The sequence below is a fragment of the Lactuca serriola genome, chromosome 4 (genome assembly GCF_051521515.1).
Source record: "Lactuca serriola cultivar US96UC23 chromosome 4, Lser_US96UC23_V15, whole genome shotgun sequence".
NCBI classification, from domain to species: Eukaryota; Viridiplantae; Streptophyta; class Magnoliopsida; order Asterales; family Asteraceae; genus Lactuca; species Lactuca serriola.
This window is the reverse complement of record NC_136411.1, coordinates 278,449,545-278,461,770: the sequence shown is the minus strand read 5'-3', so window position 1 is coordinate 278,461,770 and position 12,226 is coordinate 278,449,545. Positions and strand designations below refer to the sequence as shown.

Here is a 12,226-nt window from a genome sequence, read left to right as displayed (position 1 = left end):
TAGGACTGATTTTGCAAAAAAATTAACCATGAAACTCGTTAAATGAGATAGAGCGATAATTCTACAAGAAAGTTGTGGCCATAACAATAATAAAAAAAATATTAGGGTTTTTTTTCAATTAGACGTTATAAATTTAGGGCTTTTATAATATTAGTCCCTCAACGTATAATAAGGTAATAACCAAACCATTTCATAAATTTTTGTCAGTTGGAACATATTACCCTTTTACATCAAAATTTAATACGAACACTTAAAATTAAAAATTTTAGGTATGTTACATTTTCTAATATCCTTATTGCTAGATCAAGCATTATAACAACATGCTTTCACCTTTTATAAGGGTTTATTTTTCAAACTATGAACAAAACGATATTGTCTTATATGGAGCACACACGAAGGGACTTAATGGGGGCCATATAAGGACTCTTATACCCATTTTGGTAAGGATGTATTATTAACCGTGTGTGCACGTACTATAACTATTAGGATGTGTCTGCGAATAATGAGCCTAGGAAATACCCATGAGAAAATGGTAAGGGTTGAAGCGTGAAAGTAGGTTGCTATAATGGTGAATGCAAAGCATATATTGCGTGTTGTTTTGAAGATGGATAATGTATACTCTTTGGTATATGGAAGTATAAATAAAAATATAATCATTTTTAGCGTAAATATTGTGAAAGAAAGTTGTAGACTCAAATACAAATGCATGAATATAAAGAATGTCAAATTTCGAGTTCTTATGAAGTAGTTATGGTTGTTTGAAGTTGAGGTAAGAATCTATGCAGGAACGCAAAGTCACGGTGCGACCACGCTGCCAACTTAAAAAAAAAAAAAAAAAAAAAAAAAAAAAAAAAACGAGTAATGTTTTGTCATTTATGATTTCTCTAAAAAAAATACACACATTAAGGTGAAATTACACCTATTAGAGCTAGAATAAGGCTTGTAGCAAGGGGATTTCAAGTGCATGTGCATTATTCCTTTAAATCAAGGTAAGAACTCATAATCATAGCATCTAGCTCTTGATTTTATGGTGAAATGTTGTGGTTTTGTTGAATCGAAGAGATAATTATGAAAATGTTAGATGGAGATTATGTTCATAGCCTCATAGGTATTATAACAACCACTATAACCTTAAGATCATACATGCATGTAGTTTTTATGATGAGCCCAATGTGGTAATCTCTTGCATATATGGATTAAGATCATAGAATGATAGATTAAGTGACTGTAACATGTCGAAAGTCGTTATATTGACTGAATGTAGAAGTTATTAAGAAGTTTAAGGGCTGAATGAAATCAGAACCGACAGTTCTATGTTCGTCGCCTTCACGGCATAATGGTTGAATGTTCACGACGCGAATAACCAACTGGGCAGAACCATGTTTTCTTATTAGAATATACATATGACAAATATATGGGAACTGATTAATGGAGTTCTAATATATATATATATATATATATATATATATATATATATATATATATATATATATATATATATATATATATATATATATATATATATATATATAATATTTCGAAATACCATTTCAAGAAGCTTGGTGTAGCAAATAGTTATGTCCAGCTAACACGGGAGTAATAAACAGTTATGTTTGATATTTTATGATGTAACAGACGGTAGGGTTATAAAGTTGCAATATGATTGTCGATTATGGATACTAAAGGATGATACGAGAGACCAAAAACGATGAATAGATTGGATTTTAGTATCCCATATAGAGACAACAGAATGAGAAATGGATGGATGGATATCACCAATAGATATACATTGGGTGATTTTTTGGTGACATCACCTAATATGGTAGTTAGGGATACTACTCATTGCATATAGATGAGTCGTAAGACAAGTACCTAGTGATAGTAGAATACATTAATTATATAGTATGGTAGTTGTAGTATCACAAGTCGTATGTGGATTGTATGATAAACATGGTAGCATAGTATCACAAGTCATGTGAAATGTGTGCTAGACATGGTGATGTGGTATCATAGGCCGGATGCAGCCTGTGTGATAGATGTTGTAGCATAGTATTACAAGTCGGGTGTAGATTGTGTGATAAACATTGTAGTGTTGTATCACAATTCAGATGTATAGTGTTGTAAAACATGGTAGCGTAGTATCACATGTCGGATGTGGACTGTTGTGATAAACGTGGTAGTATATTATCACAAGGTTGGATGTGGACCGTGTGAAAGACATTGTATCATAGTATCACGTTGGATGTGGACTTTTGTGATAAACGTGGTGGCATAGTATATCATATGTCGGATGTGGATTTTTGTGATAGACGTGGTGGCATAGTATCATGTCGGATGTGTACTCTGTGATAGACGTGGTAGTTGTAGTATCACAAGTTGGATGTGGGCTGTTGTGATAGACATAATAATTGTAGTATCATTAGTTAGATGTTGACTATAGTGATAGATTTTGTGTAGTACTACTACTAGTGGTTGGGGGTTAACCATTGTAGTAGCTTTGGTAAAAGGGCACTTGGGGGATTGGATTGAAAACGCATTCATGTATTTTTTGCACAGACAAGGGACCAATAGCACATTTTCGTCCCATCCTTTTTTGATGTTTCAGGCCCAAACCAAGATATGATAAACAAAGTACAAGGCTATCCTGTAGTCAAAACCAATATCATGAACCAAACCATTCAAGAACTCAGGACCAATCTGTCACTTGTTCAAAGTATGTTTCCATCCACAAATATAATGTAATTGCCTCTTATAGAAAAGAACAAATCTTGGGCATTCAATAACTTCAAATAGAGACACAACCCTTATTAGAAAAAAAAAAAAAAACAAGGCAAAGGAAAACTTGAAAGATTGACTATGATACAAAAACCTGTGTGTTTCAATTGGATGCCTCACGGCTGTAGAAGGCATCAAGGGTTTTGGCGGGAATACGGTGAAGAAGTTCACGGGGGAAGATCCGTAGAAGTGTCCACGCTAAATCAAGCGACTGGAAGATGTTTCGGGTGTCGTACGCCCCTTGAGCCACAAATTTCCTCTCAAATTTGTCCAGAAACTCCAAATATAGCTGTGTTCCATTTATACAAACAATTTGTTATAATTCTATATATATAATCACTGACTATATTATCAAAACGTGAATGTGTGTGTGTGTGTGTGAGAGAGAGAGAGAGAGAGAGAGAGAGAGACCAAATCCTCAGAAGAGAGAGCCTCTTCTCCAACCACTGCTTTCATCGCCTGGACGTCTTTTCCAATGGCATAATTTGCATATAGCTGAATATACATAAAAGTAACAAACGATTAATACAAATACAAATTGAAGTAGCAAACCAAATGCAGGATTGGAATGGAATTGTATTCCAACTGTAGGGGGTGGTTTGTATACATTACATACATAACAAAGAGTGAGAGAAATTTCACCTGGTTAGAGACATCAGAATGGTCTCGACGAGTCATACCCTCACCAATAGCACTCTACAAGAATACAAACTTGATTTAATAGAATCCTCTTGTATACTATAAAATAAATTAAATTCTTAAGTAAGAAGATAATATGATATCATATTATATATGAGGTAAAAACTTTGACCTTACCTTCATCAATCGAGATAGGGATGGAAGCACATTGATAGGTGGGTAAATCTACAGATACAATTTACAAACAAGTAAATTTTAATCTTAAAAAACAACTGCAGTAACAGAAAATTAAGTTTAGTATCTGACCGACCTGTCTGTTATGGAGCTGTCGGTCAATGTATATCTGTCCCTCAGTAATGTAACCCGTAAGATCCGGGGTGGGATGTGTAATATCTAATGATGACCAAAAAGTTTAAAGAAACCAGTGAGAGGTGAAAAACAAACAAACAAACAAACAAAGGCTAAAAAGGTCAAAATAACAATAAGAAGAAGAAATTAGGACCATCATTGGGCATAGTCAGAATTGGGATTTGAGTGATGGAGCCTTTTCGGCCTTCAATACGTCCAGCACGCTCGTATATTGTTGCCAAATCGGTATACATATACCCAGGATACCCTCGCCTACCAGGTACTTCCTCTCTAGCAGCAGAGACCTGCAATTGACAGACACAACAAGGGTATAATGGTCATTAAATGCTTTAAGAACACCTAAATGAATTGCAAAAATAATACCTCTCGAAGGGCATCAGCATAGGAACTCATGTCAGTTAAGATAACAAGAACATGTTTCCCGCATTCATACGCCAAATATTCGGCTGTGGTAAGAGCAATACGGGGAGTAATGATACGCTCAATCGTAGGATCATTCGCCTGTAAATGTAAATGCAAAACAATTAAAAAAAATCAATCTTATCCTGTGATTACAAATTAACAAATAGTTACCTACCAGGTTCAAAAAAAGAGTCACTCTCTCCATTGATCCGTTTTCCTCAAAATCACGTTTGAAGAATTGTGCAGTTTCCATGTTCACTCCCATCGCTGCAAACACAATAGCAAAGTTGTCCTCTTCTCCCCCACCCTGTAATTGTAACACCCCAAAACAGTGGAATCAAATGTCGAATGAAAATGCTATTTTATTTTTTGCTGATGAGGATGAGGAGGGTATTCATGTCTTTTTCATAATATTTGCAAGCATTACCTCGAGCAAATTTTGTGTTTTCTCCAAGCGTTTGACCAAACCAGCTTGACGACAGATTTGTGCAGCTATTTCATTGTGGGGAAGTCCAGCAGCAGAAAACAGAGGAATCTTTTGTCCTCTAGCAATTGAATTCATCACATCAATTGTTGAGATACCAGTCTGTATCATTTCTTCTGGATATGTTCTCTCGCTAGGATTGATAGAACTTCCTGAAACAATATAAAAATGTTCATAAATTCAACAACCAACCCTAGTTTACTTTACAGTTTACACACACCAATGGAATTTTTACCCCCAAAAAAAAAATGTTACCAGAAATATCGAGGTAGGCCTCTGGCAAAATAGGAGGACCATTATCAATTGGTTTCCCAGAGCCATTAAATATACGCCCAAGCATATCCATGGAAACAGGAGTTTTCAAAACCTGCACATCTCAGAATCACTTTATTAATAAAAAGAACAAAATGCATTTTTTTCATCAACAACTGATTTAACGTACCTCCCCAGTGAACTGAACAGTGGTGAATTTATTGTCAATTCCAGATGTTCCTTCAAAAACCTGCTCAAGATAACAATGAAATATGCATTAAGTGGGAATTTAACAAGAAAACAATAAATTGTAAATGATGCGATGTCAAGTCCAACATACCTGAACAACAGCCTTTTCTCCATCAACTTCCAAGACTTGACCACGTCTAGTTGATCCATCTCCTAAACGGATATTCACAATTTCTTGATACTTTGGTCCCTGTAAATATAGAAACAGAAATGCAACTATCACTTAATCACATGGCTTACCCGTATAAACATTCTCATATTGGTTTAATAATCATAATTTCAACTGAAATTTTAGTAATATAAAGAGAACAATGATGAGTATAAAAAAAAAAAAACACAGAAACCAACCTTCACTTTATCAAGGATGACCAGAGGTCCAGCAACTCCAGAGACAGTTCTATATTCTGTAGAAACATTAGAAAGTTGAGACATCATCTAAGGCATATAATAATAATTGTACTTAAAGAAAAAGTCAGGTATGTTGCCATTATAATGCAAGCTTACCCATTCCAATCTCAAGTGTTGCCTCCTCCATGCCATTACTTTTTTGTGCAACTCCCATATTCAACTAAGAAACATAAAAACATGCAAAGAGATTACTTCAAAGAAAAAGTTTAAGATTGGGCACTTGACAAGGTTCAGTTAATGATACTAGAGTACAACAACTATGCATAGATTTTGCGCCACACCATTTTTAGTCTAAAATACGGGTTTAACCTTTAACTGCCCGAGGAACATAAATTAAGCGATTTGCAGATTGACTGATCAATCAAAGAAACAAAAAGTGAAAACTGTTTCCAGAGAGAGAACAAGACCATGAGAGTGACTTTTATATACGATAATTCGATGATTTAGATTTACATCGACAGTTTGATCTAATTTTTGGAATACGACACTGAACACTGATTGATTGATCCGATCATAGAAAAATCAAGATTAAAACACGGAGACCTAAATTTTGATTATTCACAATCAATAAACGGAATTCACATAATAAAATACATAAACCCACAGAGATCAAATGATTAGATGGATCTGGATGCCACTACGGATTGATAGAATGCAATATAACAATATTATGACGAGGAACAATAAAAAAGAAAATCGCAGCAGTAAAGTTTACTTGTTGTTTCTTCGGTAGTTCACCTTGTTAGATCCGATGGGGGTTTGATTGTTTCTGTGCTTTAGATCAAAGAGGGATTCATGTGACTGGGAGGGAGCACGTCTGTCTGAAATCTTGAATAGATAATAAAAATGTTTTAGTTGTGTTGAAAACAAATCACGCTACACGAAGGAGGAAATTACAAAAATGACCATATTTTGTTTAAGAATAAATCTATTTGACCTATTATTTTTAGTTTTTTACATTTACCGAAATAAAATAACGATCGACTCGTGAACAAGCAAGCTATTCCGGATTTCATGTGTTTTTTTTTCCACCAAATATTTATTAAATAAAAAATCTATATCTATTTTTGAAATACAAAATTATATAAATGGTCCTTATGATTTAGCAAAAGTTACAAGTTTAGTCTATTTTAATTTTTTTTTATGCAATTGGTCCGTATGCTTTTCAAATCTTACATGAATAGAGCTTTAGCCACATTGACATTTTAATTTCTTTTAAAAAAACAATTATTAAAAAGAAAAAAAAAGACACCCACCCCACCCCATTCCTTTCTTCCAACACTACCAAAATCCCTAAACACTTCTTCCTCCCCTTTGACATCTTTAGCTCCTCATCACAATTATTATTTCTCATTTTGTCATCTCATGAGATATCCGAGGGAAACATATCGTTTTTGTATCTATAATATTAATCTACTTATATATATATATATATATATATATATATATATATATATATATATATATATAATGAGAGTGCCCTTTATTTTTACCTATACAAATATGTAAAAATATAATGTTACATTTTCACTTAAAAAGCAGTTTATTTATTTTATCGTACGTACAAATAAAATTGTTTAAAATTTGTTTTCTTAAGCAATATACTCTTATCATGGATGTTTGGTTCCCATGATGTGTAAAAAATTTTACATTTGGTCCACATGTTTATTAAAAATAAGCATTCCTAATGGGGTTTGTTTTAGTCAAAGGATATGCTTAAGCTTTTACATGAGTACGCTTTACTCGGATGCAAACCATAACAGTCCTCTACGTTTATGTATTGTTATTAACACTCCTCTACATTTATGTATTGTTATTAGTAATTAGGGTATTGATAATAAAGATGATTTACTGATTAATTTTATTGGTTATCAATAACTTATAGGAAAATTAATTTAGTTAACAAATACAAGACCTGATTTGTCTTTTACAGTATAAACTTTGAATCAATTTATGCATGCATCAAGGAAGTCTCATATGAAACTTACAATTAGGGTTTTGAGATACCTAACACAATGTCATAGTAAATGTATAACTATAAACAACTATGAATCGGTTCAGTTAGTTGTCTATGTTGATGCTGATTGGGGAAGGTGTGTTAGTATCATATGTTCTCTATAACAAATTTTGTTTATTTCTTGGTAATTCTCTTGTATTTTGGAGAAGCAAGAAACAAGCAACTGTATCTCGATCCTCTTCCAAGGTTGGGTATAAAGGGGTTGCTTCTGTAACTTGTGAAATCTTGTGGGTTATAAATTGTTTAAGGGATTTGAAGATTAAATGTAAATTTCCTATTGAAATAATGTGTGATAATAAATCATCTATTCAATTGAATCTAAACCTAGTGTTTCATGCAAGGACCAAGCACATTAAGATGGATGTGTATTTGGTTAAAGAAAAAGTATTAGATGGAATTGTAAAGAATAAGAAGGTTGATTCTAAGATACAAATTATTGATGTGTTTACCAAGTCTCTTGGTGGTTTGCAACATTCATACTTTTGTAACAATTTGTTGTTATTCGATCCCTTCTAGAGTTGAGATTAAGGGAGGGTATTAAAAGCCTCATGAGAAAGTTCAACACTCATCATCTCACCTAATTTTATTATTAAGTTCAATTAATAAAATACTTTAGCTGTTTTATTGACTAAAATGGTTTGATAAAATTGTTATATTAAAACTATAGGAAATTTGAGTGTTTGTGGGGTAAGAGTATTGGGCTAAGATAATGATGGATTGATGTGGGAGGTGGTTAAAAGGGTATTGAAGACTGGGGATTGAAGCTGTAAATGTTATCAAGATGTGGAATGCAACTCATTCTTCCAAACTTTGAAAAGTAAAAGTGTGGAGCTTCTGTACCCGACACATCATTTAGGTTTACCCGGCTTATATAATCCTATTTATTTGTAGGGGAGGACATTACACATATCTTGTAATTCTAGCTACTTTCTCCCCCCCCCCCCTCTTTTTCTCTCTCTCTTAAGCATTAATAGTTTTTAGTGTTTTCTTCGTTTGTTTATTCAGAGCAATGATGCACGATTACATGTTGTAATCTTGCAATGTATCTAGTTACTTATTATTTTTCAACAATGTATGTTGATAGAACTTTGTTATTCAAAACTCATTAATTTTATGTTGGTTTTTAGTAAATTATTATAACCCCAGTCAGCGGTGAAAACACCGGGTTATGTGCCTTATTCATGGATCACACTTGTTGAACATACATTGAATAGTACAAAAATAACAACATAAAGAAAATACATACTTCTATTAATACTGAATAGAAATTACATTGATTATGTTCCAATAGTACATCATTACATAATAATCAAAAGTGTGGTACATGCCTTAATAGACAGGCAACAAATACATAAAGGGTGGAACGGTGATTAATAACAAAGATCCTCATAAGAAACCATGTGTGTGTGGCATTCTTGCTTCTTATGTTCCTAAAAATACATACGTTTTAAAATACGACAACATAAAGTTGGTGAGCTCAATAGTTTTGACTATGTGTACTTTCATAACAAAAGTATATATATATATATATATATATATATATATATATATATATATATATATATATATATATACTTGTATAACATTTCTAATGAAAATCGGGCAATATAGCTGTAACATCCATAAAAATCGTGAAAAATTTAAACTTTTAAAAACAAATCCACAATTATTATTGTTTACAAACTAGTTTTCAAAACATATTTAATATCAGAGTTTCCCCAAAATCATAAATCAAAACATGAGGAGGTGCATGATCACGCCTTCGCCTTTCCGCGATCATCTGAGGTGCATGAAACATAACCCAAAACTGTAAACCCAAGCTTAGTAAGGTCCCCCAAAGTACCAACATACAACAAATAACACATATATAATAATAGCATACTATGGGCCCATTCAACCATCGGATTGGAATACCCCATGCCCCTCAATCATCGGGTTGCAATGCCAACATACTATAGGTCCAATCAACCATCGGGTTGGAATACCCCAGGCCCCCAACCACCGAGTTTGAATGCCAACATACTATGATTCCAATCACCCTTGGGATGGAATACCCTTGGGCCCATTCAACCATCGGGTTGGTATGCCCCCGCTTGTTGGCTTACGCACAAATTAGTGAAGCCTCAACCATCGACCAAACATGTGTACATATAACAGATAATCATATAACAGTTTACAGCCAGACAAACAGATCTACAAATCCCTAAGCATAATATCATCCTATATACCAAGATACCGATCTAACAGATCACTATAGTACAATAGCATGCATAACAAGATATCAACCCAATAGGTCGGCATTAGTGCCTTCGACTCGCAAGTATAATGAGGAAAAGTCACCTTGCAAACTAAACAGAACTGATGAGGTCCATTTCCAAATCACAACTCTCTGACCGATACTTATTTCCACCAATTGACCATTTCCATCAAAATCCCAAAATACCCAAAATACCCTCAAGGTCAAACTTGGTCAAAGTCAACTGGTCAAGCCCACTAAGTCAACCGAGTCAACTCAACAAGGCTGACCCATGCAAGTACGTGGGGCGTACTCTAGAGGTACTTAGCGTACTCCAATCCTCGCAGAAGACCACCATAGGGATGGTTGACCGAGTATGCGGGGCGTACTCCCATGTACGTCGGGCGTACTCTCGCAACCCTAAAAACTTCGTTAAGTGCTTAATGGCTTAAGAACTCAATCCCGTACTTCAAATCTATGGTCCAAATGTACCCTAAAGTCATAAAGTTTCCAACTTTATGACGTTACAAGTCCACAAAGTGCTTAACACAAGGTCTTAATCCATTAAGACCTTCTACAAGCTGCATGAAATAACTCTAGCAATTGGGACCTCATTTTTATGGATTAGGACCCTTCCTAGGGTCTGGAAGGACAACTCAAAATGAAAATAACAAACTATGCATAAGATGCGACCTTTGGGACAAGAAAAGCAACATAAAACACCCAAAAAATGGGATCCAACAACCAAGACATTAACATATAGACTTTATACCTTCCGAAGCTTCTCAAGAAGGCAAAGATTCCAGATCCACAAGCTTGCTTCCACTTCAAGGCTCCTTAATACAACTTCTTCCTCCTTTAACACACCAAGAACATACTCTTAAGCTCAAAACACACACTAAGGGGGCTAGGTTTTCAAAAAATCTCAAGGGATGTGGAGGCTGAAAAGGTGGAGAGAAATGAGCCATAATGTTGCTTAGATACCACCCAAACCCTAAAAATTAGGGTTTCCTCCTGATGCTAGTACATCCCACATATATAAGTGTATGCCTAGCGTACTAGGGTGCGCCCTAGTACGCTCCACGTACACACATGTACGCATTGCATACTCTCCTGCCATATTTATGAAATTGCCACTATGGCTTCAACATATAACCTCTTGGACTTAGGGATATATTTGGCATGAGATAGAAATATAGGGATGAATTTAGAAGTACCTGAACATCGGGATGTTACAATTTTCCACCACTTAAACTACACTTCGTCATCGAAGTCTGCTGCGGTGAAAAAATCTAGATAATGCTCCCGCATCTCAGCCTCTGACTTCTAGGTCCACTCAGAGCCCCTTCGGTGCTACCACCATACCTTTACCAAAGGTTCTTCCTTGTTACGTAAAACCTTCATCTTCCTTTTGAGGATAGCTACCGACCTCTCAACATAGTTCAGGTGCTCATTGACCTAAATATCATCCAAGGAAACCACTGCATCTTCATCTAATATGTAATTTCGCATCTGCGAAACATGGAAAGTGTTATGAATCTAACGGAGCTCCTCAGGAAGATCTAATTTGTAAGCAACCTTGCCAACCCTAAAAATCACCTGAAAAGGCCCAATATACCGTGGGCCCAACTTCCCCCTCTTCCTGAAGTGTATCACACCTTTCCAAGGTGAGACCTTCAGTAATACTATGTCGCTGACCTGAAACTCCAACTCGGATCGGCGTCGGTCTACATAGCTCTTATGCCGACTCTAAGCGGTGTGTAGTCTCTGCCTGATCTGTTGAATCAACTCTATATGGTCTGAAGGACCACTTCGGTCCACCCCATAACCCTGTGACCGACCTCGCCCCAACAAACCGGGGCACCACATCTTTGCCCATACAAGAGCTTGAAAGGCGGTGCACCAATGCTGGAGTGATAATTGTTGTCGTAGGAAAACTCTGCAAGAGGTAGGTAGGAGTCCCAACTCCCACCGAAATCGATAACATAGGCCTGCAACATATCCTCAAGGGTCTGTATCCTCCGCTCACTTTGGTCGTCGGTTTGTGGACGATAAGCAGTGCTGAAGTGCAACCTCGTGCCCAGTTCCTCATGGAACTTCTGCCAAAACGGGAGGTGAACCGAACATCACGGTCTGAAATAATGGAGACCGGAACCCCACAACGAGCAACAATCTCGCGAACACACACGTCTGCCAACTTCTCGGCCGAAGAACTCTCCCGAATCACCAGAAAGTGGGCACTCTTAGTCAATCGATCCATGATGACCCATATAGCATCAAAACCCTTTGCCATCTTCGGCAACTTGGTGATAAAATCCATCGATATCTGCTCCTATTTCCATATGGTAACCTCCAGAGGCTTCAGCTTTCCATGCGGCCTCTGATGCTCAGTCTT

The 12,226-nt window shown here is 35.7% G+C and overlaps 1 protein-coding gene across 2 annotated transcripts; it reads right to left on the bottom strand.

Moving 5' to 3' along the window:
* Positions 1–2,647: 2,647 nt before the first annotated feature.
* Positions 2,648–6,449, bottom strand: LOC145097061 (V-type proton ATPase subunit B 2-like). 2 transcript variants are annotated; one of them, XM_079034551.1, is made up of 15 exons: positions 6,317–6,449; positions 5,675–5,738; positions 5,519–5,574; positions 5,262–5,360; positions 5,112–5,171; positions 4,925–5,036; positions 4,613–4,821; positions 4,361–4,492; positions 4,147–4,284; positions 3,917–4,067; positions 3,725–3,807; positions 3,592–3,639; positions 3,418–3,471; positions 3,187–3,270; positions 2,648–3,064 (listed from the first exon to the last, which is right to left on the bottom strand). In XM_079034551.1, the coding sequence occupies exons 2-15, from the start codon at positions 5,730–5,732 to the stop codon at positions 2,879–2,881; spliced, it is 1,470 nt and encodes a 489-aa protein (XP_078890677.1). In that variant the 5' UTR covers positions 5,733–5,738; positions 6,317–6,449; the 3' UTR covers positions 2,648–2,878. The 2 variants fall into 2 exon arrangements, with proteins under 2 accessions (XP_078890677.1, XP_078890676.1); XM_079034550.1 differs by having other exon boundaries at positions 6,294–6,433.
* Positions 6,450–12,226: the final 5,777 nt, after the last annotated feature.